Source organism: Myotis daubentonii, chromosome 1 (assembly GCF_963259705.1).
Source record: "Myotis daubentonii chromosome 1, mMyoDau2.1, whole genome shotgun sequence".
In the NCBI taxonomy this organism is placed as follows: domain Eukaryota; kingdom Metazoa; phylum Chordata; class Mammalia; order Chiroptera; family Vespertilionidae; genus Myotis; species Myotis daubentonii.
Window position 1 is genome coordinate 8,790,696 of NC_081840.1, and position 26,030 is coordinate 8,816,725.

A 26,030-nucleotide genomic window follows, 5' to 3' on the forward strand; every position below is an offset into this window, starting at 1 on the left:
AGAAAGCTTTTAAAGAAGAAAAGCTAAGGGTGGTCTTCTGGAATGTTCCTCAAGGGTAGGACGACCTCTTGTACTCTTTTAGTATCTCCCCAAAGTGTCCAAGGCAGCATCCACTGACTGACAGACGGACACATTCCTCTCAGTCTCCACAATCCATACCCTGAGCATTCTAGGGGTGGGGTGAACAGTATCTACCCCATGCAGTGTCACCAAAAATTGCCCCCACTGTCACCCAGAGCTGTCCATCCTATGAGTACTTCCTCATGATCCTAATGAACTTCCAAGACTGGAGCACCATGTGGGAGCCCTTTCTGCTTCTCTCCCAGGTCTTCAGACTGCAGGCAGCAGTTCATTTCCCCCTAACGCCTCTGAAGTCTTTCCTTTTCCAATGATGGACATTCTCTCTCCACTCTGACTTGACTTGCCACTTTGTGGTTTCTGGCCTCTTAGTGGTTTCTGGTGTCCAGCACAGTGCCAGGGTTGACCTTACTGAACTCCCATGGAAGTGGCCTAAATTGGTGGAATGTCCTTCGGCACCAAAGGGCAAGGATTAAGCAAATAGCTCTCAGGCCACTTGAGACGCAAGCAGCTAACAGGGTTTAGGACTGGAAAGATTCTGTGGTTTAGAGGAAAGTGAGCTAGACCAGGAATCAAGAAACCTATATGTCAGTCTACCACCGGGTGACCTGCAGCTAGTCCACTCCCTGTCCCCAGCCTCAGATTCCTCATTGTAAACAGGTGATTGGACCTTGTGACATAATTTCTAGATCCTTTGATCTGTCATGGTCTATATGGAGGTATTATCAATAAAATTCCATCACAGTGACCTCCCGGGTACATCCATAGTTCGCGGGAAGAGTGAAAATGTTGCTAGGAACCACATTCCCAGTTTGTAGAAAGTGGAGAGGAAATGACCTAATTTCAAGTCTCAGTGAAACCAAACGCAATGAAATGAAAAGGAGTGAGAAGGAAATTGCTGAGAATGTGCTGAGGGAAGTGGGGCCACTTTGGTCCTGCAAGTTCCAGGAACTATTTATAAATGGAGCTGTGACTCAGGTGAATGGCTTTGTTGTTTGGAACATTTGAGGTTAAGGAAGGCCTGGGGCCATTGCTACTTGCCAGGATAATAGGGGAGGAAAGCATTTCCACACACATCTTATTTCTCAGAACAACGAAGACGTATCTTTATCCCATTTAATGGATGAGGAAAATGAGCTCAGAGGACCTAACCAACTTATTCCAGGTCACAAACTAGTAAATGGCAGAATTGGGATCCAAATCCAGGTCTATCAACTCCAAACCCAGGTTCCCTCTGCCTCCCCAGATTGGCGCCAATACCCCCCGTTGTCTGAGCCAGAACAGAATTCCTGTAAGGGACCTGGGGGTGTGCAGCTCATTTTTCTGTTCTCCAGCTCAGGGAACACGGGCATGTTTTGGAATGGAGAGTGATGGCTACCTGGCCAAGGGCCAGAGCAAAGAATTGTTAGAGCCGGGGTTCTTAACAAGCCCAGAGCCAGGAACAGAGGAGAAACTTGAAAAACACTTGTTCAGGAGTTGAGTAAATACCGGATTCAGGTTACAAAAGAAGGACTCGAGGCTCAGCAAGGCCAAGTCACTCGCCCAAGGTCAAGAGAGAAAAAAGCTCTCTCTTTTTCCAGAGATGCATGGTCTCCCAGACTAGAGATCTTCCCACTGTATCACCATACCTCCTAAGGCCATCAGAAACTTTCCTATCCATTTAGGTAAACGCAGTAGACTTGGGAGGGGAATGAATGCTAACCTCCAGCCAAGAACATCTATTTGCCTAATGGGTTAATTAGAAAAAGACTTTGCTGTTTCAGGAAGCTAATAGATAGTATGCAATTTTTGGTTTTCATATTAGGCTCTGAGTCATTTTTGTTTATCTTAGCATTTTTTCTTCATGTGTAGTGTTTGCTGATCACAATCACTGGGGCTAGGATCCCTGTCACTCAGGAAGCAAGTTACTGACTCCCTCTGAGGGCAGCTCTCATGAGTACATTTGGTCATTTAGATCAAAGACTGCGTCCTCCGGCTTCTCAGCCCCAAGAAGCCACCCGATCTGCTTCCCCAGAACCACTTCTCACAAGGATCCCCAGGGCTCAGTCCCTGGCCCCAAACTCTCCCACTGAACACATGCTGCTGACCAACCCCACTACCTGCACCCAATGTCTCACAGTCACTCCAATTCAGATATTCTATTTGCCCGAGAGTATGTAACTGTGTGATGAAGACCTACGCATTTCACTACATGTAAATTATACCTCAAAAATGTTTTCTTAAGAGATGCACATTTAGAAAGAAATTCATCTTCCCCCACTACCAAAACTCATCCTTCTAAAGCAGCTGTTCTCAACCTGTGGGTCGCGACCCCTTTGGCGGTCGAACGACCCTTTCACAGGGGTCGCCTAAGACCATCCTGAATATCAGATATTTACATTACGATTCATAACAGTAGCAACATTACAGTTATGAAGTAGCAACGAAAATAATTTTATGGTTGGGTCACAACATGAGGAACTGTATTTAAAGGGCCAGAAGATTGAGAACCACTGTAATCTAAAGTATTCTTCAGCTCAAGTCAGGGTGTCCCTTAGCTCCCTAAGCCTCCACGCCCTATAAATCCCCAAGACCTGCTGATTCCATCTCTGTCAGCTCTCTTGATTCTTTCCCCTTCTCTCCATTTTCTCTTGTCACTCCCCATCATCACAGTCGCTCACATGACCATGCCCTTTGTGCCAGGCCCTGTATTAGCCCTTACGTCTACAGTGATGAGCCACAGAGATGTAGTGTCTTGAAGGAGTTAGCATTTCAGAACTCCACATGGTCACCACAACCACAGAAGCACAGGTACCACAGAAGGAGCACATCGCTGTACACAGGAGTGGGAAACAGGGTGGGCAAGGCGGTGGAGGGTGTCAGGGGTGGGTCTGGAAGGCTCCCAGAGGTGCTGCCCTCCAAGGGGGAATGCTGACGGATGAATGGGCATTTGCCAAGTGGGCACAGAGAAGAACTGCCAATGAGAAGAGCTCCAGCAAGAACACCTGAAGGGAATATATAAGCCTTCCAGGTTTGGGAGAGTTGTTTGTTTGTTTGAGAATTCATTATAAAGGAGGGAAAGGGTTGGAGCTGGGGCTGGAGTAGTAGACAGGAACCAGACCATGGAAGCTTTGTCAATCGTGTTTGGGAGTTTGAACCTTAACCGGTAGGCAGAGGGGATGTTAGGAGAGTTTTAAGCAGGGAGCTAGTCAGCCTTACGCTATCTCTTTAGAGATAATGATCTCTCATGTGAACAACTGCAATACTTTTCTTGACTCCTATCTCTCCCATTTTCTTTCTTTAAAAAAAAATATGTTATTGATTTTTTTTTGATTTTTTTTTTACAGAGAGGAAGGGAGAGGGATAGAAAGTTAGAAACATCGATGAGAGAGAAACATCAATCAGCTGCCTCCTGCACACCCACTACTGGGGATGTGCCCGCAACCAAGGTACATGCCCTTGACCAGAATCGAAGCTGGGACCTTTCAGCCCGCAGGCCGATGCTCTATCCACTGAGCCAAACTGGTTAGGGCTCTCCCATTTTCATATACCACTTCCAAAGGGATCTTCCTAAAAATAAGGCCATGTCTCTTCTTTAATTAAAAAACAAAACACAACAAAATAACAACCCTACCATAACTCCTCTGAGTAGACTGGAGCAATTCCCAGGCTCTGAAGAAAACTGTTCCTGAAGGACTTGATTGTTCTTGGGCAGGGAGGGGGAGGGGTAATTTCCCTTGCAAATAAGTTTGATGAACATTTATTCAAAGTTAAACAGGTTTCCTTTTCATTGCAGGACTTCTCCGAGGCTTTCATTTTTCTAATGTCAATTGTGAATCTTTTAAAAAGGGGATTCCGAATTCAGATTCCCCAATCTATGAAGCAAGTGAGCTCTTTGCCCTTGGAGCATGGTCAGCATCTCCAGGGGCCGGTGTTCTGTAAACTGACGGCCTCTGCAATACAGTCCCAACTGTTAGATGACCCTCCCCTAAAACCCGGCCTTGACGTCTGTCCCTCCCTGCCATACGCACGCCTGCATCCTCTGCCCCACCACGCTGGCCTTCTCGCTGCCCTTCCCTCCCCATGCTTGAGGAATTCCTAATCATCCTTGAAATCAGAGCCAGATATCAAGGGTACGGGTGGAAGCTGCAAAGCTAAAGGTGAAGCTGAATGAAGGCTACAGTCCACGTACTGTCTGGGACTCATTTGGATGAATAACTCTGTAATCTGTGAAGCGTGCAAGGCCACATTTTACAAAGAAGGGCAAGGATTTACTGCCAAAGAGAGTCTGGTCTCTAGAGACCGAACACTGTCCGTATTTAAAGGGGCAGCCTGACTGATGCAGATTACGAGAAGGATGTCGACACCACGTCAAGCCACTAGATACCATGATGGACGAGGGACAAAGGGAGGGCTGGACAGATTTTTTTAAAGTGCATTTTGGGAATGAGCGGGGGTGGCCTGGCCCGGGGAGTCGGGGTGTTGGAATGATAGAAGCCGGCCTGGAACGGAGAGAGGAGATCGGGAGGAGCCCTGAGAGAGGCCTCATGAACAGCCACAAGGAGGGCCCGGCGTCAGCTGACTGAACAGAGAGGCTTTCTTTTTGAGCCGGGACAACAGGAGAGGAATGAGAAGAAGGAAGGCCTGGCTTTGCCGAGGAAGGGGTGTTCTGGCGAGCGGGGAGAGGTTCCGTGTGCTTGGGAGAGAAGAGGAGCCGGAGGGAGAAGTGGGCAAAGCTCACCCACAGCTTGTACTTTGTCCCACGGATCCAGCTCCCAGCTCCGCCTTCACTGGCCGGGTCCCATCCCTGCCACCGGCTTCCACTCTCGGGATGGAGATCAGGTGGGGCTGGGGAGACAGTGCAGAGAAGGGAAGAGGCAAGAGGAGAGAAGAAAGGGAAGACATGAGAAGAGGAAGAGGAGAGGGTGAAGGATTCTCTCAAGCCCACGACCTTGCTCAGAAGTGAGTGAGGAAGCAGAGTTCAACCTTGGCGGGGTGGGGGAGTTGGGGGGCGGGCAACAAGAGCACCAGCTCCAGCCCCAAGCCTCCCCCCTCCCCTCCCTCCTCAGCCCTCCGCAGGTTGTTGAAGAACCAGCAAAGGAGAGGCGTGGGGCTGAGTGAGATCTGGTGAAAACTAAGAAGGGCAGCGTTGAGGGGATTCCCCCAAGATGGAAGCGCGGGGTTGAAGGGAATGAGCGCGAAGAGCCGAGTATTTATGAGCTGCGGCATAGCGGAGTATCGGCTGAGTATTAGCTGGAAGGAGCAACTCCTGCTCCTCCAGGTGCTGCCCGCTCTCTACAGTTGCCCCGGTAAATTCCAGTGTTCCGACAGGAAAACAAGCAGGAGGCAAGGGGGACTCGCTCTCCCTAAATGTGCATAGGTGCTCAGCTGGAAGGAAACTCGTGATTCACCCTGTATAACCTTATTAACCAACCTCACCCCAACAAATGTAATTAATTTTTTAAAAATGTTTTTTATTGATTTCAGAGAGGAAGGGAGAGGGAGAGAGAGAAACATCAATGATGAGAGAGAATCATGGATCAGCTGCCTCCTGCACGCTCCACACTGAGGATCGAGCCCGCAACCCAGGCATGTGCCCTGACCAGGAATCAAACCCTGACCTCCTGCTTCATAGGTCGATACTCAACCACTGAGCCACACTGGCCGGGCCCAACAAATTTAATTTAAAAAGAAAGAAAAAACCTCAGAAGAACCCACGGCACCTGTTTTAAGGGACAGTCACTACCGTGTGATACAAGCCAGTTCTGCAACGTCGAATGCCTTTCACAAAGAAGGGCAGATGGTAAGAATTTGAAAAAAAGGCTAGGTTGAAACCAGAACAATTCTCCCCAAACAAAACCTACACTTCAGTGGCATCAAGCTATCCAGTGACTCTTTGGCCCTAAATCGGTGTTAATTAATAATCTACCAGACCTTGATAAATGAGTATCCTCATGACCTTGGTGTTTATATAGACGTACAATTTACCCTGCCTTTATCTTACATTATTGTTCCTGAATATTCCAAATTCCTGAATGACAGTTTGTCACGGCCTGTTTGTCACTGCCTATAATCACCATGTAATATACATGTCACCACCACTGTGAGAGAACACGTCAATGACAAATTAACAGATCATTCCTAGGTTGACAACTCTTTTCTCTCCCTAATGCATACTTCACTGATGGCTACTCGGGAAGATTCATTATTAGAAAGCATTAGCAAGTCAAAGATTCTAACTCAGGGCTGTCATGGCAATAAAAGCTGCCCAAGTGATAAAGCTCGCTTCTATGCATTCATTCCCTTTGTCCTGAAGCCTCTTTGTTATTTTTTAAACATATTTTAGTTTTCTGGAGTTCTAATGCAGATAGTCATCTGCTGAGTAAAGATACAAAGATATGAAAACAAAAATATCAACAAGAAGGAACGATTTGTATATTTGTTTGTAGGTGATGAGCACCGGCCAATTCCAAAATAATGAAGAGTTTTTAAAATGTTGACTCTTTTTTTCTTTTTCTAGAAAAGACTGCATTACAGTACATACAAACTGTATCAAAAAGAATGAAACTTTTCACCTCACGTTGATTTTGTGTTTCCCTTCAATGCATGTAATAGTTCTAAGCAAGAGGCCGCTCATTCTAAATTTTAAAGATGTGTCTGTGGAGGTTCATAAGGATTTTGTAGTGTGAAATCAATGCCAATGACTATTAAAATCTAACCCAAATCATTTCTTCGCGCTGCTAAAATGCTCCTATCACACTGTCTCCTAGTTTGGTCTCACTGGCTGATAAACCCTGGATACATGTTCTTATCCATGAACTGGAAGCCATCTTGGTTATTTCTCTGAATCCAGAAACTGGCTCAGCCAAAGTTGGGTGGGTGGGAGGGCGTTCAACCAAGGCGTGTTCTCCCCTCAGGACAGAAACCTTTAACAACAGGATTGCATGAGCTGAGAGGGGAGTAAAGAATAGTTGCTCCTTTGTAATGTTCTCTCTATCGCGCTCTCTCTCTCTCTCTCTCTCTCTCTCTCTCTCTCTCTCTCTCTCGGTTCAGGAAGAACTTGTGCACCTTGCAATAAACATTCAGCCCACAAAAATACATTGACACCACTGAAAATGAAGTCGTCCCACCTATTGAAAAGTTTCCACCACCTGGGAAAACAACGTCGCAAGGGCCAAGCCAGTTACCTCGGAAAACTTAACCCAGGCCGGAGAGGCCACAGGTGTGCAGCTCCCACACCAATCAGAAAGTGCTACGGTTGGCAAACCCCCGTGAAACTCTCCAGGGGCTGTTTAAAGGAAATGCTGGCTGTCGTCCCCAGAGCACATTTCAAGGAATCACAAAACTTGAGAATCAGAGGCCACTGAGTGGAAGTTTGGGTCCTTAGTGAACCCGGATGAGACAGTCACACAAGGACGTTTGCAGATGTCCCCGCTCTTAATCCGGCGCCCCTTCCACCACAGACCCCTTCACCCTGCAGGACCTGCTGGAGCAGCACGGAGCCGGGGTCTAGGACAAGCCCTCGCCCAGCTGAGAAGGGACAGGTGCCGAATGCCCAGATATTTCAAGCGTCCATCGAACAGCCAGCCGCACCGACTCTGGTGGAGGGCGCAGGATGCTGTGTGATTCAAAGGGCAGGCTTAGCCGCAATCTTGCAAAAAGAGTAACACCTGTCTCTTCTCGAGGGGAGAGGGCTGCAAAGTAAACAGCCTTTCGGGTTCTGGGAGCCTCTGGAGCTGCTTCGCTTCTGGTACATGTTTCGCCCCCGAGTGTTTCCCCCTTGAATTTTAGGCCCAAGTGTATTTTAAGGTAAATGGGTCCCACACGCTTCTGATTCACTGGCACTGAATTCATCAGGTCACGCTGGGAAAGAGCGACCTGGGGCCCGAGGAGCCGGCTTCTATGAGTCTCTGGGCTCTTTTTCCCCTTAGGAGCAGGAAGCCACCTTTTCGCACAAATAAAATGCAAGCTCTGGACTAGAGACTCGGGCCTAGTTCCCAGTGTGGCACCTCTGAAACCAGGACAAAGCTTCCCTTCCCTCTCTTCCAGAAGTTCAAGGCAGCCTTACCCGTGTGCGGGGTTGAACCTGGACCGGTAATTCAGAGCTGCTCCATGCAGAGCTCACATCAACCTTCAGCAGCCCTGACTCCACGCCCACTCCGGAGGCCTCAGCCTCCGACCCAGCGGGCAAGCGCAGCCCCGGCTCAGGGCCCCCTTCTGGTCTTTGCTCAGCGGAGAGCTAAGCGGGGCCCCTGAGCCGGCAAGTCTGCAGGAAACCGTCCGCTCTCTTCAGCTGAGGAACGGGCGTGCTGAGCCATTTGCTGTGAATGTTATTGTTAACATCACCTGAACCTGCTGAGGGAGCACAGTGGGAAACGGTTCGGATGGGATTTGATTTGGAGAATAAAACAAAGCTAGGTGTGAGAAATGAGAAATGCTCTCTGGGTAAGGAGGCCCAACAGGCCATTCCTTCCACTGAAGAACCAGCTCTAAGGCTCTACGAAACCCCTCTCAACCCTAAGAACCCAGGGCCCAGTTCCCGGCATGCAGTGGGGTTTAATAAATATATCCTAATGGGTAGAACGGGAGTATCCACAGGTCCACCCTCTAGCGCAGTGGTTCTCAGCCTTCCTAATGCCGCGACCCTTTAATGCAGTTCCTCGTGTTGTGGTGACCCCCAATTTCATTGTTACAAATTGAACATCATGAAAGCATAGTGATTCATCACAAAAACAGTATGTAATTATATATGTGTTTTCCGATGGTCTTAGGTGACCCCTGTGAAAGGGTCGTTCAACCCCCAAAGGGGTCGCGACCCACAGGTTGAGAACCGCTGCTCTAGAGGCAACCTCGGCCACCGGGGAGTGCACCTCCTCCTCTGAAGCTGAGGCCAGCTTGCAGGTGGGACACCAGGGCAGCGGCCCCACCTGTTCCCTAACCGGGGACGGGCACTGCCGACTCTCTGCCTCTGCCTGGGGTCTGACGCTTGGAGGAAATGCAGAGCCTCGATCAGGACAAGGATGATGAACCCTACAAGGAACTGAAAAAGACGTTGAGGGCAAGGAGGCCGGGACTGGGGCCACCTTTGTCTCCCTCTCTTTACAGGGTTTCTAACCATGTGCTCTCAACTCCGACCGCTTATTAGAGTTTTTAAGATTCCCCATGCCTGGGCCCTGCCTCAGCCCAACTTAATCAGAACCTCTGAGAGTGCTGCCCAGGAAGTCAGTTTTTTTCTTAAAAGCTCCCTTCTTGTTCTCCCAAGCAGTCAAGGGTGAGGGCCCCTGATTTAAAGGGACTTGAATAGATTCCTGTTCTGGAAGAGTCCCTGGAACTAATCCTCAGAACAGAGGACTTGCTAGTTTTCTAGTCAAATGAATAGGATTTGGGATTATCCTTCCCCTGACTTCTTCACCTCATTTCTGCTTCCCACCCTCGCTCCCCACCAGGTGCCTGAAGGATGATGATGATGATGATGATGATGATGATGATGATCAAGCTCCGGGCCAGCTGCTCCTGCTAGCTTCTCCAATAAGCAGCTTCACGGAGCGCTAGAACCGGCCCAAGTGCGGAATCCCCTACGGTGCCCGGATGAACCACACACAGACTCCCTTCAGATACCTCACCAGTTCGGAGACCTCCGCCTTCCAACCCAGTTGGGTCAAAATTCGAAAGCAAGCATGATGCAGGGGTCCTCAGAGGAGACACGGGGCTAAAATGGAGAGGAGACGGGGTGTGGGAAGACAGAACGTAACATGTGCCCGAAGGCCTCCGGAAGGAATTCTACCACTTATTCTTTTTTTTTAATTAAAAACAAAACAAAACACGAAAAACTCAAAATGAACAAAAAGAAAGGATTAAACAGTTATACAAGTTTCAGGACAACTCTAAGCCTTCTTTTACGGCGGCAGACACCAGACGTGGTTTTGGCATAGACTCTGTAAGAACCCTTCGGCCCTGCAGTGGCTTCTTTCCATAGCCTTCTCTGTGCATACAGGAAGCGGGCTAGCTACACACCGCGTCCCCGGGGGCTCTGTGAGCCTTTGCAAAGCGGCAATCAGCGTGGACGCGGGAGGGGGGGTTGGGGAGGCACGGAGGAGCGGGGAGGACTCTGTTCCCAGTCTTTGAACATGAACTCAGACCCCAGCAAACCTAATCTATTTCTTTGAAAAATATGAAGGTAAACGGAAGGCCTGGAAAAATCACCGTGACCCTCGGGCCAGGGTGCCAAGGATAAGCCTTGTCGATAACTGCACTGTAGGAACTGGGGAAGCGTGTCCTCCGATCGGCAGGTCTACGATAATGCAGGCGTGGCCAGGACAGTGGGGCTGACTCCGGGGGACGTTCAGCAGGAAAGGCGGGGCGTCTGTCTCCCTCTCATTCTCCCTCTCGTCGCTCCCCGTCTCCTGGCCCTTGGTGCTGGTGAGAGGCGTGTCGGAGGCTCCGGCTCCGGCTCCGGCCCCGGCTCAGAACGGGTATTGAGACACGTATATCCGCAGTCGGATCACGGAACTGCCTCTGAAGTTGATGACGGTGTTGACAGTGATCATCTCCAAGTCCAGCTGTATGTCCCGGGGCCCTTTGATGGGGCGTGTCATCACCAGGGTGGCACTGATGGGGCCTGTTTGCTGCGGACAGAACGGGGGGCATTTGTTAGAGAAGGCCTGGCCTGCCTGAGGGGGCAGGGGCAGCTGGTCCCCAGGAACAGCAGAGAAGGCGAGGAAAGCAGAGCTGTCCCTCGGGACACGTGGCCTCCCACACGATCCCCACAGAAGGCCGGGTGGTCTGGCCGCAGCCCGCTCCTGCAGCCCCAATCAGGGTGCTCCCCCTGGCCCACTTCCGTCACACTGGAATCCCCACACTCCACCTGGCTCTTTCCTGCTAACTCTTCGGGTCTCACCTAGAAACATCGCTTCCTCCGAGGAGCCTTCCCTGCTTTCCTCGATCGAAGTCACCCTTCCTACCCACCCTCTGGACCCTCTGCCATTACACCTGCTACTCTGCCTAGAATGGGAAGTATTCATGACCATGTGTCATCATCCACACTATTTACTTGGACCACCTCTGATGTCCAGGTCCCCACTAGACCAGGAGCTCTGTAGAGATCCGATCTACAGGGTTAGGTTTGTCACCACTGAATCCCCTAACCACCACTGTGGTGCCTGGCACACAGTAGGTGTTCAGTAAATATGTCTTGGATGAGAGAACAAAGGATTGATGAAACAGAGTGACCTAAAGCTGTCACTTCACCTCTTGGGGCCCAGCTCCTAATAGCCCCCAAAGCACCTCGGACTCTTAGATCTTCTGCCTCCGTGGATTGTCATGTTGCCTGGGGCACCTGTCATTTGTTTATGAGCCTCCAGTTTCCATACGCAGCCCTGCTGTGGCTCCTGTCTAGAGACCGTAGTCACCTCCAGCTTTACCATTCTGCGACTATCGCTGTGGTCCTCATAATGTCACCTGAACTTTTCTCCTCCACTGAATCTTTTTCTTAAAGTCCTGAGGAGGGAGGGACAGCAGCCCGACATCAATCGAGCACCCACCACCACGTGTGAGGCTCTCCTCTGGCCACTTGGATGTACATGTGCTTATGTGATCCTCATGGAAACCCCGAAAGGCCTTGCTACTCAGAGTGTGGTCCCTGGACCGGCAGCATCAGCATCCTCTGGGAGCTGGTTAGAGATGCAGGACCTCAGGCCCCACCTGTGACCTCCGGCGCCAGAATCTGTAGCTTAACACAATCCCCAGGTGACTCGTGGGCACACTAACTGGGAAGTGCCCATCTGAAAGCACAGACCCTGGCTACCGTATTGAAGGTGTCTCATTATTTCCCCATTTTATAAATAAGCAAACTGAGGCCCAGGGAGGTTAAGGAATTGCTCAGGGTCACCCAACTAGTCAGGGGCCGAGCTGAGGGATTTCATTCAGGTGCTTCTGACTGCAATCTCCAGGCCTGTTTCTCTGCACAATCGCCACAAGAGCCTGGTGGGTACCACTTTTCCTCTCCAACACGGCCCTTCAGGAGAGATGCTCAGGATTCAGTGAATGGCCACACAGTGGGCCCCTGGAGAGGACACGAGGATATGCTGGCCAATCGCTTCCTACCAGCTGCAGAGCCCAGCAACTGAAAGCAACAGTCTCTGCAGAATCAAGAAGCTTGGCCACACCAGGTGTTTTATCGATCTCCCGTAAAGTTCTGGGCATCCCCAAGCGCTCCCCAGGCACGTCAAGGGTGGGGCTGGCAGACAGGTGCCAGCCAGGTACTGGGACCTCCACTGTCCGCTGGTGCAATTTCCTCTTGGCATCCGCTCCCTCTGTTCGCGTCAGCATCAGGGCAAACTGGCACCTGCTCATGCAGCGGCTCGCTCCGACTTCCTTGTCAGCTCTTGCAAAACCTGGGGCCCTGGGCCAGGACTTCAGCAGGCACAGCCACACAGGGAAATGCAGCGTTTACATACACACATCTCCCCAGTTTTTATTGTTTGCATGAGCAAAGGCCAAGGGTTGAGAACCCTGAGCTGTAGGTAGCCCTCTGGAGGGAGAGCTGCAAAGCCCGGGAGGGGGAATGGAACAACTGGACACTTCCAAGTTGTTCCGTGGGGCTTTCCCGGTCAAAGCCTCCAATTTGGAAATAGCTATAGAGATCAGCAAGTTCGATCTCCACCCGGCTCCGACCGGCAGCAGCCGGAGAAAGGCCAGCCCCCTCACAAGGGAGGACTCAAGTGCCTGTCAGGAGAGCCGAGGACAGCCACTTGCACCTCCTCTAGGCTTTTAGGGCAGAGTCAGGGCATTAATGAAGCAGCCCCTGAAAGCCTCCGGTCATCGATGGACTTGGTGGTCATTGGAAAATGATGGTGGTGATGGTGGTGGTGGTGGTGGTGGTGGTAACGGTGGTGGTGGTGGTGGTGGTGGTGGTGGTGGTGGTGGTAACGGTGGTGGTGGTGGTGGTAGTGGTGGTGATGATGGTGGTGGTGGTGGTGGAGATGGTGGTGGTGATGATGATGATGATGATAAAGGTGGTGGTGGGTGGAGGTAGTAGTGGGTAGAGGTAGAGATGGTGGTGGGTAGAGGTGGCTATGCAGTTGGCTACGACCTTTCATACATCTCTTACTTGATCCTCCTAACACTGCAGTGTAAGTAGGTTAAGTACACTAATTAAGGTTACAAAACTTGCACATGGTACTAGAGTGCCTGACTCACAAAGTCATGCTCTGACCACTCTGCTCAATGATGAGGTCTCGGGACCTCTCCATTTCCTGCCGCCGCACAGCACTCACACTACTTGAGAATCACCACTTTGCATTGTAAATGTTTGCCTGGTTGTTTCCCTCCCCCGCCCCCCCTCCTCAGCGTGGGCTCCTCCAGGGCAGAGGCTATATCCTGTTTGCTCCAGAACTCTCCGGCCTGACGCAAAGACACCTACATGGTGGTGCTGAACTAATGCTGGTGGTGGTAGAAGGAATGAGTGACAGAATGGAGTTGGCCCTGGACCAACTGAATGAGAGGCTGAGAGGTTGAGGGCTCCACTTCCACCAGCCCGGACTTCTGCTGTGGGAGAAGGAGACCATTCCACAGTGACCGAGAGCACCTGGGAATCCCCCAGGAGAGCCGGGCTCGACAGCCGGGTGACAAGAGAGCCATGGAACGTTCCACCCTTGCCCATCCCAGTTGCCTGATAAAAACTGTCATTCCGTGTCCCAGGCACCGCGCTACGTGCCTGATCTCATCTGATCCCAGAGTAAACACTGCCATCGTCCGTCTTCCCAGACGAGGAAGCGAGGCCTAGCAGGTTAGGTAACAGGCCCAAGGTCACGCGCTTGGCAAAGCGCAGGACGCCAAGGAGGCGCTCGGCCCGGCTCCAGAGCCCACACTAGAGTGACGACGCTGTAACTTGCTGGTTTGTCTGTATACTCTCATTTTTCTTCCATAAATATGTAAAAACAAAGTCATATAAAAAAAGAAAAAGACATTTTTAAAGAGAACAACAGCGTGTGGCCTCCTGAGGAGGGTGCTGCATGCTGGGCAGCTTGGACACGTGGAAGCCGCCTTGTCCGTCTTCCTCCTCCCATGCCCGCGGCCTCGGCACGGGCTCCCCCCACGGAGCCTGTACTCAGCCCTCGGAACCTTCCCTCCCCGTCCCTCAGCTCCTTCAGCCATTCTCAGAGCAGGCCTGCGTCCCCCTCATCCCCTCAGCACCCTCTGAGTAAATAGTAAAGGATGAGGGCCCTTCTCAAGTCCTCCGAGAGGGCACACGCTCCGTGCAGCTCAGCGTTGTGAGCTTCAAGGGGCCCCTAGTTACTGCGACACCCCAGGCAGCAGAGGGGGCCTCCAGGAAGGAGCCCTCACACCTGCCCACTCCACCTGCAGGATTAATCCCCTTCCCACCGTCACTCATACAAGTCAGCCACCGGGAACATTTGGGTCTGGGGGGATTTCAGTGGGTGGCATCCTGGGGAGCCCAGTCTTGCCTAGACAAGACCACCTTCTGCAGGTCTGCCATTCTGTTGGGAGAGAAAATACAGAGGCAGGTGGTGTCAGTGAAGGTATTCTAACTCCCCAAGAGAAGCATCGGTGTGCCCTCTGATTGGGCCCCTGGTGTCTGTCCAGATGCGAGAGGCCAGGCTGGTGAAGGCCAGTGGGCGAGGCTTCCCCCAGAAGCTCCCAGCTGTGGGTTTCTGGTGGACAGCTGTTGCTGAAGGGTTGGGGGAAAGGGCAGACATAAACACAGCTCCGTCTTCTTCATCTTGCAGAAGCGCCTCTCCCCTCCCCTCCTTCCATCTCCTCCCAAAGCCCTTGACCTTGCTACACGGGCCTACAGATGTTGGCTTCACAGGCCCTGTTATCACACGTGACCTGGCCCTGCGTTGGGTCTTGCCAAAAACACGTGAGTGAGGACGCAGGCACGACGCCAGCACCTGGGACCTTTTCTAACCTGTTCTAGCCTCTGTTTCTGAGACCTCCCTGTTTTCATAGTCGCATCCCCAGAGGCAGGGATTGGAAGAGTCTGCCAGGAGGTGGGGAGAGGAGAGGGAGAGAGCTCAGACACGTGGCCCTCTTGCAGGCCTGGGCCCTCCGCCCTAGAATGGATAAGCTCTCATGGCCCGTCTTTCTGCGTATCGCTGCCCACAGTGACTCTGGAAGACCACCTGCTGCATCTGTTAGAAATGCAGATTCCTGGGGCATGCTCCCCCCCCACCCCCCCGCCAAGGTATCTGGTCCTGAGCCCCGGAACCTGTCACTGTTACTGTATAAGGACAAGGAAACTGCAGGCGTGATGAAATTAAGGACCTGGCCACAGAGCGATTACCCTGGATTCGCTGGGTAGCCCGAAACCCAAACACTAGTGTCACTGTGAGAGACGGGGGCGATGGCTGCACAGAGAGGCGGCCCCGTGCCCCCGGAGGCAAAGGCTGGAGCGATGTGGCCACGAGTTAAGCGATGGCAGCAGCCGCCAGAAGCCGGAGGAGGGACGGGAGGCATTCTCGCCCGGAGCCTCCAGAGGGAACACGGCTCGGCCAACACACGATGTCAGCTCAGTGGAAGTGGTTTCAGACTTTTGGCTCCAGAACTGCGTGCGAATAAATTTCTGTTGTCTTAGGCCACCAAGTTTTTGGCAATTTCTTACAGCAGCCATAGGAAACCGGCATTCCAGGCCTCGGCCGCCATATTTCGAATTATTTTGGATAATCCAGGTAATTCCAGATTTTCTGGAACCCATTTTTGGGCCAGTGCCCAAATTCTCACAGAAATGAGAAAAACACCTAAGCTGTGGGCGCTAAGAGGTGCCACCACCCGAGGTGGCGGGAGGTAGAACTGCTCTCTCTCTCTCTGAGCTAATACGGCAGCCCCGTGTGGCTACTGGGCACTTGAAATATGGCTGGTGCCACGGAAGAACCTGATTTATCATTTTATTTCATCTTAATTGGTTTAAATTTAAAGAGACCGTGGCTACTGTGTCGGACACGCAGGCAGAGCCCACCTCCGCCAGGCGCGCCTTTCTATTCACTGCAGCGTAGGTACCACGCCGGCGGAGGTTTGGGGATGTTTTACGAACTGCCATTTTCCCAGTTTCCAGTTGTGCATAGTAGGCACTTGATAAGCGTTTGTCAGATGAGTGAATGGATAGGAGGGTATGTAAATGCCTCTCCCGTGGGATTGTCGGAGGAAAGAGGCGGAAAGTTGCATCTTGGCCTCGTTTCTCGTGGCACAGACGAGGATCCAGAGGCCCACGGGGGAGAAGTGGATCTCGCAAGGCCATACAGAACGCTCCTGGAACAGCACCTTGGAGGCCTAACTCCCCTCCCCTCTCCCAGCCCCTCCTAGCTGCACGCTGACCTGTTTCTAGAAACACGTGCCAGGCTAGACGACACGATGCGTGGTTGAAGACAGTGGCCATCTGCCCGGCTGGCACGGCTCGGTGGTTGAGCATCAACCCATGAACCAGGAGGTCACAGTTTGGTTCCCGGTTGGGGCACATGCCCGGGTTGTGGGCTCCATCCCCAGTGTGGCATGTGCAGGAGGCAGCTGATCCATGATTCTCTCTCCTCACTGGTGTTTCTCTCCCTCTCCCTTCCTCTCTGAGATCAATAAAAATATATTTATTTAAAAAAAAAAAAGATAGTGACCATCGCTCGCCACCCCTCTTACCCGCATATAGAATTCTCGGCCTTCATTCCCAGACTTGATCTGGAAGATGTAGTAAGCGCCGGGGTAGCGGGTGGTGGCTTGCATCTGGAAGATGTCAGCAGGAACGGAGCGTACGGACACCACGTCCATGTCCCGGTACAGGATGGTGAAGGGCTGGTCTCTGCAGCCGGTGTTCTCGGCGGGACACATACAGCGGCTGTTGACAAGGGGGATCGTGTGAGAACGTGGTCAGTCCTTTCCAGTCGCTGGTCGGAACCACTTCCCCGTTTAAAACACGAAAAGGAGGCCACCCCGTCTTTGTCATCCAAATGCGGTAACCGTAGACGCCTCTCTTTCAAACCTCTCCGGCACGTCGGCGAGCTCTCTGTTTCCTAGAGAATGGCCCATTCTGGCCAATCAGATATTCTTGTGACTGGAGGTATAACCCGTGGGTGTCTGGTTTTCGGAGTCCTGGCCCACGCCACTCACATTTCTCATGTGCTTCGTCAGTGAAATGTGCCACCATGGCACAGCCCTTCACTTCCCCAGCCATATGCACTCATTAAGAAATTTTATTTCATATTTCTATACAGAAAACAATGAGTTTTAACAGTGAAGAAATCAAGGTCACTCCAGCCTTGTAGCCTTTGCACATGCTGTTCCGTCTGCCCTTCCACTCTCTGTTACGTTAACATCCACTCACCTTCCCATTCCAACTCAAATGTCCTTTCCTCAGAAGGGCTTGTAAGCGCCCAGTCTAGACCAGGTCCAACCTAGTCTTTCATTTTGCAAATGTCTGCTCTCCCCGTTCATAGCACCCGTCACAACCTACGATGGTGTGCTCCTGTGTGACGGTACGTCTAACGTCTTTCTCCTCCTTTACTCGAAGAGCAAAGCCCAGGGCACTCAGCACCCTGTTTGGCTCGTAACAGGATCTCGACTAACACCTCAATGGGTGTGTAAAAGCATTTTTAAAGTTTTGCTCTTTAAGGCTGCATCGAAATTGCCAAGCCAAATGTCCCCGGTGCCAAATGGTCACATTAAAAGTCACACGAAGAACTGTTTCCTAGAAGACGTTGGGAGGAGGGAGTGATGGCTCCCAGCTGAAGAGGGCCACAAGCAGCTGGGATTGGCGGGGAGCTGAGCTCTGAAAGGCGGGGCAGATCCGTCTGCGTGGCAACGGGAGGAATGGCTTCCACATGCAGACAATGTGTGCGTGAAAGCCGGAGGCGGGGCACGCCGGGGTAAAGGTGAGAGCGTGCCCTGTTCAGGTTGGCAGGAGTACAGGACACCTGGGCCAGGAAATGACCTGGGAGAGGCGGCTGGGGTCTGACTGCGCGGGGACCCGGAGGCCGGGGTCACTGGGCGTCTGCAGTGGCCTGCCGGGGACCGCCGTAACACCAGCTCAGTGCTGCCAGCTGAACCCGGTCAATTTCCAGCCACAGACCAGGGCAGCCTGGAGCAACCCAGAGAGAACTGGGAACAGAAGGCGGTAGGAGTAACCCACGGCTCAGCTCTGCCACAAAGGGCCGTGGGACCAGAAATACGAGACTCCTCTGCAAAGGGCTGCTTGGGAGCATAGCTCTGAGCAATAAGCGAAGGCGCTCTAAAGGACCTGTCCCTGCTTTGTCTTCTTTTGTCAGTTTTTTTTAAAATTTTTCTTTCTTTATTGATTAAGGTATTACATATGTGTCCTTATCTCCCCATTGCCCCCCCCCCCATGCCCTCACCCCCCTGGTGTCTGCGTCCATTGGGTAGGCCTATATGCCTGCATACAAGTCCTTTGGCTGGTCTCTCCCCCTTACCCCCACCCTCCCCTACCTTCCCCCTGAGGTTTGACGGTCTGATGGGTGCTTCTCTGTCTCTGTTTTGGTTCATCAGTTTATGTTGTTCATTATATTCCACAAATGAGTGAGATCATGTGATACTTATCTTTCTCTGACTGGCTTATTTCTTTTGTCAGTTTTGATCTGAGGGGGAAGCACCGGGCTACGCCAGGACCTCCTCTGGAGGCTGCATTCCTAGAGGACACCAGGGGCGTGTCCAGCGCATCCCAGGGCTAGGGCGGGGCGGGGCTCAGGGTGGTAAATGTGTCACCAGCAGAGAGGAGGGCAGAAGATGCACATGCATGTGTGTGTGCGCGTGTGTGTGCGTGTGCGTGTGTGTGTGTATGTGTGTGTGTTCCCGAGGAGGAACTGAGATGGTTAAACGGGGACGAAAAGAAAGAGAAGGAACTCCTAGGAGGCCACACACAGGCAAACACTGTCGAGGCCTTTCAGCTGTAGAGGTGGTCTTCCCTTTAGTTCCGTCCCCAGTTCCAGTATTTGCCATCTGGTGAGCTAGTGAACAGTGAACATCGTGACACCGGAAACGTGATTACAGGACGCTAAGTACCCGGGGGCTGAGAACTTCCCGGTGACATCCCCTGCTCCTCGCTGCTCACAGCACAGTCCAGGGGGACTGTCCGTCTCCCTCAGGCCACCCCGAGCCCACGGAGTCGGGACCTGCACTCTAACACCACCACCAGTGGGTCCAACGCACAAGACGTCTGAGAAGCCCAAGCAAGAATCCCGTGTACCCAGAGCCAAGTTGTCAAAGGGAAAGAAAGTTCCCGAACTCTCCTCTTGGTCAGCTCCAGGAATCTTCCTGAAACTTCAGGCAGCCTCCTGAACCAGGCCCCTCACCCACGTGCCCATTTCCCAGGGGAAGCCACGACTTACTTATCGCTGATCTGGATGTACGGCTCCTCACAGCGGATGGGGTCAATGCACTTGAACCCCCCTTGCAGATTGTAGCAGGTCTGCTGCAGGGTGCACGTGTGGTTCCTGTGCTCGCACTCGTTGATGTCTGAAAAGCAGGGCAGAGGACAGGCTGAAGCAGGGCAGTGTTCCAGGGTGCTGGCCCTGGGCCAGGCGGAGGGGGTGCCTGGGGGTGGGGGCTGCCTGGGCCTGACTGCAGAGCTGCACGGGCCAGGAGGGCAGCCACTGGCCACGTGGGGCCACTGAGCACTGAGAATGCGGCTGGTCCAGACGGAGATGTGCCCCGGTCAGTGGAAAAGACACGAGATTCCGACAATTTCATACAAAAGAACGTAAACTATTACTGATTTGTATATGGAGTACGTACATGTTGGAACATTTTAGATACATCGCATTAAATGAAATGTAGTCTTAAAATGAATGTTACCTGTTTCTTTTCACTCTTTTAATGTGACTCCTGGAGAAATTTAAATTACATGCATGGCTCCCATTGGTAGCTCATGTGTTTCTATTGCTTGGCACTGCGATGGAGGATTCTTGCTGGTGTTGGGGCAAGGCAGGCGCAAGAAGGCTGAAGTGGGTCAGCCGCTCAGCTACCAGCCTCCCCCACTGGCCCCGGTGGGTGGAGCATGGGGCTGGAAAATGGCCAAGTGTAGGATCTGAATAAGACCCACCCTTACTCAGCATAGGGTCCCGACCCTTTAAGGGACAGAGCAGTCAGATGGGTGAGGTCTCCCTGGCATCCCTTCTCTAGGAAGTCAGTAGAAAAAGGTTGACCAGGAGGCCCCCAGGGGCCGTGAGAAAGCCTGGGCTCTGGTTGCTCAGGTCACACAATGTCCTAGTTAGGTCGGGAGCAGCCCTCAGAGGGCCCGCAGATCTGCCGAGGGAGGCAGGACCGGCCCTTGGCGGATGCCACCTCTATCCGCAGAGTTCATTTACAGAAGCGCGAGCGGTCATGTCCTTTCTGGGGCCAGCGGATGAATCACAGGGCAGAAAGGCACCAGCCCAGGCATCCTGCCCAGAAACTGCCACTCTGGGAGCCGCTAACACCCACTCATGCTCTCACCCCTGTCACCTTCACAAAGTGGCACAGCGGTCCTCAGGTGAAGACATCTGAGCCAGCCCCACCTTTACGTCCCCCTCCGCCAGGCCCCTCTGGCCGGCCTTACCCTGGCAGCTCCGGTTGTCATCCAGCAGGATGTAGCCAGGGGGGCAGGAGCAGAAGTACGTGCCCGGCTGGTTCACACACTCGTGTTGGCAGAGGAACTCGGAGAAGCTGCACTCGTCCATGTCTGGGAGAGAGGGGACAAGTTACACCTGCTGTTTATAATCACAGACTCCCTGGAGGTGGGAGCTCACTGGCCGTCTACTCCCGCTTCCACACTCTCGGACACATGATAACTTTACTGCTAAGCTGCCGCCAATTTGCTTCTTGAATATGTCTGGTGACGGGGAGCTCACTACCTACTGAGACAGCCCATTGATATTTGGACAACTCTGTTAGGAAATGAAATCTCTCTCCATCGAGCTTCCCACTCCCTCTGCCTCTGGCCCTGCTATATTGCTGACTCATTGTGCCCTGCAGGTGAATCCACCCTCCATCTCTGGAGGTGGGATTTGTTTGCTCGCTGGAGTTTTCTGGTTACAGAGCTCTTCCTCGGAAACCAAAAATGACTCACTGGCCCTGGTCTTCTAAAAGGGCAACTTTATTCATTGCCCCAAGTTGAAAAATCATATTATTCCTAAAACCACAATGAAAAGGGACATAGCCAGAAAGCCAGGGGGTGTCCATTCTATCAAAACTTCCTTATGTCCAAAAGCCTCCTTGGAAGAGAAAACTCTACAGGGGCATGGGGCGGGGGGGCACCCCGTGGCTCAGCGGCCCGCCTGCCTCTGGGGGCCTCTGAACCGCAGGCGGTGGCAGTGGCTGCAGAAGCAGGCGTCGCAGCAAAGCCAGCTCTTTATCACACACGGAGTTTGGCAGCGAAGCCCCCATTTGAGCGTCATTCAACCAAGAGGCCAAAGAAAACATGTTTTCATTTCATTTGTTGTTTCCCGAAAACTTGCTTTCACTCGTTTCCCCCTGTGACATGTCCTCGGATTGCTCTCCAACTCACAGACCGCTGATGGCTGGGATCACCCCGAGTGGGTGTCAGCCAATGAGGAGGCTTCTCCGCCATCGGATAATCCGGGTGTTACATGCCTGATGCCTCTCGCATCCTTCCAGTCTCTCTCGGGACCTTCAGGTGATGGGTTCCGAGCCAGCAGAACTGGGATGCGGATTTGAGAGCTAAGGTATGTGCAGTGAGATCCGCTTCTGCCATGGCCCCACCCAGTCCCCTGGGAGCCCCGCTCATCATAACAAAGTGTGTCCTCACTCTGCACAGACTCCTAGACTGCATACGAGGCTCCCATTTGTAGCTCCCGTTCTATCTCTATGGCCTGGCAGTGCTGGGGAGAATTGTCACTTGGTGTTGGGGTGAGGCAGGCTGAGGGAGGCTGGAAATGGGTCAGTGTGGATTGGTTCAGACCTTCGGTAGAAGCAGGAGTAGCCCCCGGCAGTTCCTGAGACTTGCTATGTACCAGGCACCCAATTAAATGCTTTACCTGCCTCATCGGATTTAATCCTCACCTCAGCTTGTGGAGGAGGTGCTATTAGTAGCCATGCTTTACATGGAAAAACTGAGGTTCGGTAACTTACTCAATTCACAGATAATGACTAACCAGTAAAGTGGGGATCTGAACCCAGCCAGCCTCCAGATCCTATACTTGTCAACACAATTCTGTTAGGTCTCCCTGAGTCGATCATACTGGAGACTTAAAATGGATGGATTTGGGGAGTCCTGAGGTTGGGGGACATCCCCTGAGCAGGGTGAGCTCCTGTGCAGAGGAGATGGTAGCACCCCTCCCCGCCTCCCACCAGGCAGCAAGGGGCCGTAACAGACACACTCAGTGTATCTTAGGGTTTGCAATCCCCAGACCTAAGAGCTGAAATACGAGCCCAGTTTCTGGCAGGGAGCACGCAGGAGGCCCTTCTCATTCATCCACCTTAAAACCCACCATGGTTTCCGGGATCAGCTGGGCTTCCCAAATCCCTGAGGGGCAAGGGAACACGGCTAGGAAGGGTCTGGTGCCGCATGGAGGGGCCACACTGGCTGTGATAATAGTGAGGGTGACATTTCCTGGGGAAAGTGATTAGCAGAGAAAGGGGGTAAGTAGAAGAGATGGGACATAAATTCTGTGTCACAATGCTATCCGAAGCCAGCCCTAAAGCCCTCAATGACCAGGGGTCATGGTCACTCTAAGTCTGAGGAACACGGGCATCCTGGTGGATGTGGAGAAGTTGGCCATTTTAGGTGAAGCCAGGCAACGGAAAACCCCTGCCAAACCACCGAGCAGGTACACTGCCGGAAAAGCCAAAGGTCTCTTCCACTTACGCCTAGAGAAAGCACGTGAACCTGCAATGGCCCTTAGCTACACCAACATGTCTAATCCTGGTGACCACCCGCTGAGGGTGTTTGTTTTTCAATGAATGAGGAAACTGAGGCGCAGGGAGCGACCTGGCCAGGGCAAGCACTACACAGCAGAGCCAAAATTTGGACTCAGCTCTGTCTGGCTCCACCACACCGCCTCTGTGGATGGGAAAAAACCCCTGTGGACGTGCAAGGAACTCGAGAGACACAGCTGACCCCATCTCCTGAGGCTAACCCTCCCACCAATTGGTTCCTTGGCCCAGATGCCCCAAGGAGTGCCATGCGGGACACGGAAATCTAGGAAGAAAGTAGCTTTTCATGCCTGAGGGTATTTTATTACCGTTTCTGGGCTGACATGTAATGGGTGGAAGGCTCCCTGTCACTGCCTACTCGCTGCCCTGGCTCTCCTGGCCCCTGGGAGAGGCGCTGGTTTTTTTCAGGGAACTCTGTCCCCAGACACTCCAGTCCCGAGTGGCTATCACACAGTCCCATCTCGACCCGGGGCACTTCCTGTCACAGTGAGGCCCAGGATTAGGAAACGTTCCATCCTGCCAGACAGAAAGGTTTTCACGCCCTCGGGCACGGCAACCACTGGTTTTTGAAAAATACAGTGAAGCATCATTAATTCGGCCTGTGTTCATTTACCACTGATGATGATGATGATGCCAAAAGTGGACGGGTTGGGGCTTAATTCAACATTTACCAAACAACAAAAACAAGCGGGGGCGTGGGGGGGGGGGTAGGGGAGAAAGAAAAGAAGGAAGAACAAAAGAAAGAGCTGCGCATGGCTCTGTGCAGGATGCTAATATAGGAGTACGATGCGGTCCCTGTTTTCAAGGCGTTGACAAGAGTTGACACGTTTCCTATTACAAGGGCTAAGAAGAAAATTAGGACAGAATCCACCATCCGGCATGGGCAGAGCACCAGCTTCTTATTGGGCTTGGAAGGGATTTATAAAAGGCTCAACTAAGCTGTCACATCTACGTTCTCACAACAAGTTAAGGGCTCGTTCATTCACTGTTCAACCATTCGCACATTGATCTGACAACTACTTATTTCATGCTCGCTAGGTGCCAGGTCTGGAGCTGGGCACCGAGTGTTTGCAGAGATTTTAGAATTTCTCAGTGTTTGCACTTACATACATGACCTCATTCTCTCCACATGCCCCTCCTGACCCAACCGTATGAGATAGACCATTGTTCCTGGGCTACTGCCCTGTGTCAGCACCGTCTGTGCTCTCCCCAGGACCTGGGTCACTGCTGGGTGAGGACAGAGAACTCACACCAACGTGCAAACTTGGGTGACCCCTCTCCCTCTTCGCCCCCATCTCAGACTCTGACAGGCCGCCCCATTGGTTTTTGCATTTGGCCTCACTCCACCTTTCCGGAAGTGACTCGTCCCTGTGTTGTGTGGTTGGGTCCCAAACGGGAGATGTTTCAGGGCAATGAGAGGAAACACCTGTGAAGGAAGCCCTGGCCCGCCACCCCTCACCCCTGCGCCCCTAGGACAGGTGGAGGTCTCCAGGACTAAGCAAAACCCATTACCACTGCAACGAACTCCGTCATCCTCGAGTTCATATCCTGGGTCACAGCGGCAGATGAAGGAGCCGTAGGTATTGACGCAGGTCTGCACACAGGGGTTCTCCGCTGCACACTCATTCACGTCTGTGAAAAGCCAGAGGGCGTCACTGACCGTTCCCAAACAACGAACCAGGCAGATAAACATGCACTGGCAACACCATCTGCTGTCCCTGGGGGGCCAGGTCCACGGGCCGCGAGGTTGTCCACCTGGGGCCTATCAGACTGAGAAGTCGGCCCCCAGAAGTGTTCACTGAAGAATGAGGGGCTCCACCCATAGGTCCTTCTGGAGTCACGCAGGGGGAAGGGTAGAAACAACATGTATACACGTCCTATACATGCGCGCACATGGACGTGTTTATACCTCCTAGGAAGTCCGCTCTCCAAGGTCACCACCAGGAATTTCTAGGCAATGTCTGCTCTTTCCTGCACCTGCCACAGTCCATTCCCAATGAACTCTGCCCTCACCCCCACTGACGTTGACATTTCAGGTAGACACACAAATAACTGGGACAATTCTAATAATAACTCTACTTATTACTGCTGTGGGATGAATTGTGCCCCTTCTCAGCCCCCCCTCTTCCCCTCCGGCCAAGTTCAAGTTGACGTTGAAGCCCTAACTTCCTATGTGATGGCATTGGGAGCTGGGACCTTTGGGAAGCACTTAAGCTTAAGTGAGGTCCTAAGGGTGGGGACCTCCTGAGGGAATTAGTGCCCTCATAGAAAGAGACACCAGAGACTTGCTCTTGCTCTTTCTGCCGGCTGAGGATTCAGAGAGAAGTTAGCCATCGACCAGCCAGGAAGAGCGCCCACGAAAGCCCCTGGCCATGCTGCCCGCCCCCGCCCCCACGCCCGATCTTGTACGTCCAGCCTCAGAACCCGTGAGAAATAAATTTCTGTTGTTTCAGTCCCCCAGTCTATGACATTGTGTCCGCCCGAGTTGACTGAGACAATGATGCATAAATAACATCACTGATAATAACGGAATCTCAAGGTCACGGAATCCTCACAACAACCCTGCTCTAGGGCCACAGCCCCAAGTTCAGTAGGTTAAGGCGAGGACCACAAAGGGGTGTAAGGAAACTGTTAGGGACGATGCAACGTTCATTATCTTGAGTGTGGTGATGGGTCCGTGGGTGTACACCTCTGTGGAAGTTCACAAAAGCATGTTCCTTGAACTGTGCAGCTCATTGCACGTCAATTACACATCAACAAGATGGTCACGGTTGTGTTGAGGCTGAGAGATGTACCCAAATCCCCAAGCTCACAAGGGTGTACCTGTAACTGGAACAGGAGTGAAGGGTCTTTCCCTAAAACCCAAGAGTCCTTCTGCACAGCTGACGGAGACGGGGAGGACTGGGGCGCCCCCTCCTGCGCTAGCTTTGGCTGCCCACCTTAAAGCACTCTCTCTCCCATGCTCCTTACGCCGATGACCAACGTTCCAGCCGAGAGAACTTCTGTCCTCTTCAAACGTCCCGGCAGCCCTCTTAAGACTCTGAACAGAGATGTGAGTGTTTTCAGAGTTAAAAGCCTTCCCAGTG

General features: G+C 52.4%; 1 protein-coding gene across 2 annotated transcripts in view; it reads right to left on the reverse strand.

Moving 5' to 3' along the window:
• Positions 1–9,835: 9,835 nt before the first annotated feature.
• FBLN5 (fibulin 5) overlaps positions 9,836–26,030 on the reverse strand; it is a 70,709-nt gene continuing 54,514 nt past the window's right edge. For both annotated transcript variants that reach the window (XM_059687781.1, XM_059687772.1), the window contains exons 7-11: positions 24,457–24,576; positions 20,609–20,731; positions 19,401–19,527; positions 16,702–16,897; positions 9,836–10,682 (exon numbers count right to left, since the gene is read on the reverse strand). In XM_059687781.1, the coding sequence (XP_059543764.1) occupies positions 10,521–10,682; positions 16,702–16,897; positions 19,401–19,527; positions 20,609–20,731; positions 24,457–24,576 (728 nt within the window). In that variant the 3' untranslated portion in view covers positions 9,836–10,520. The remainder of the gene's footprint in view (positions 10,683–16,701; positions 16,898–19,400; positions 19,528–20,608; positions 20,732–24,456; positions 24,577–26,030) is intronic.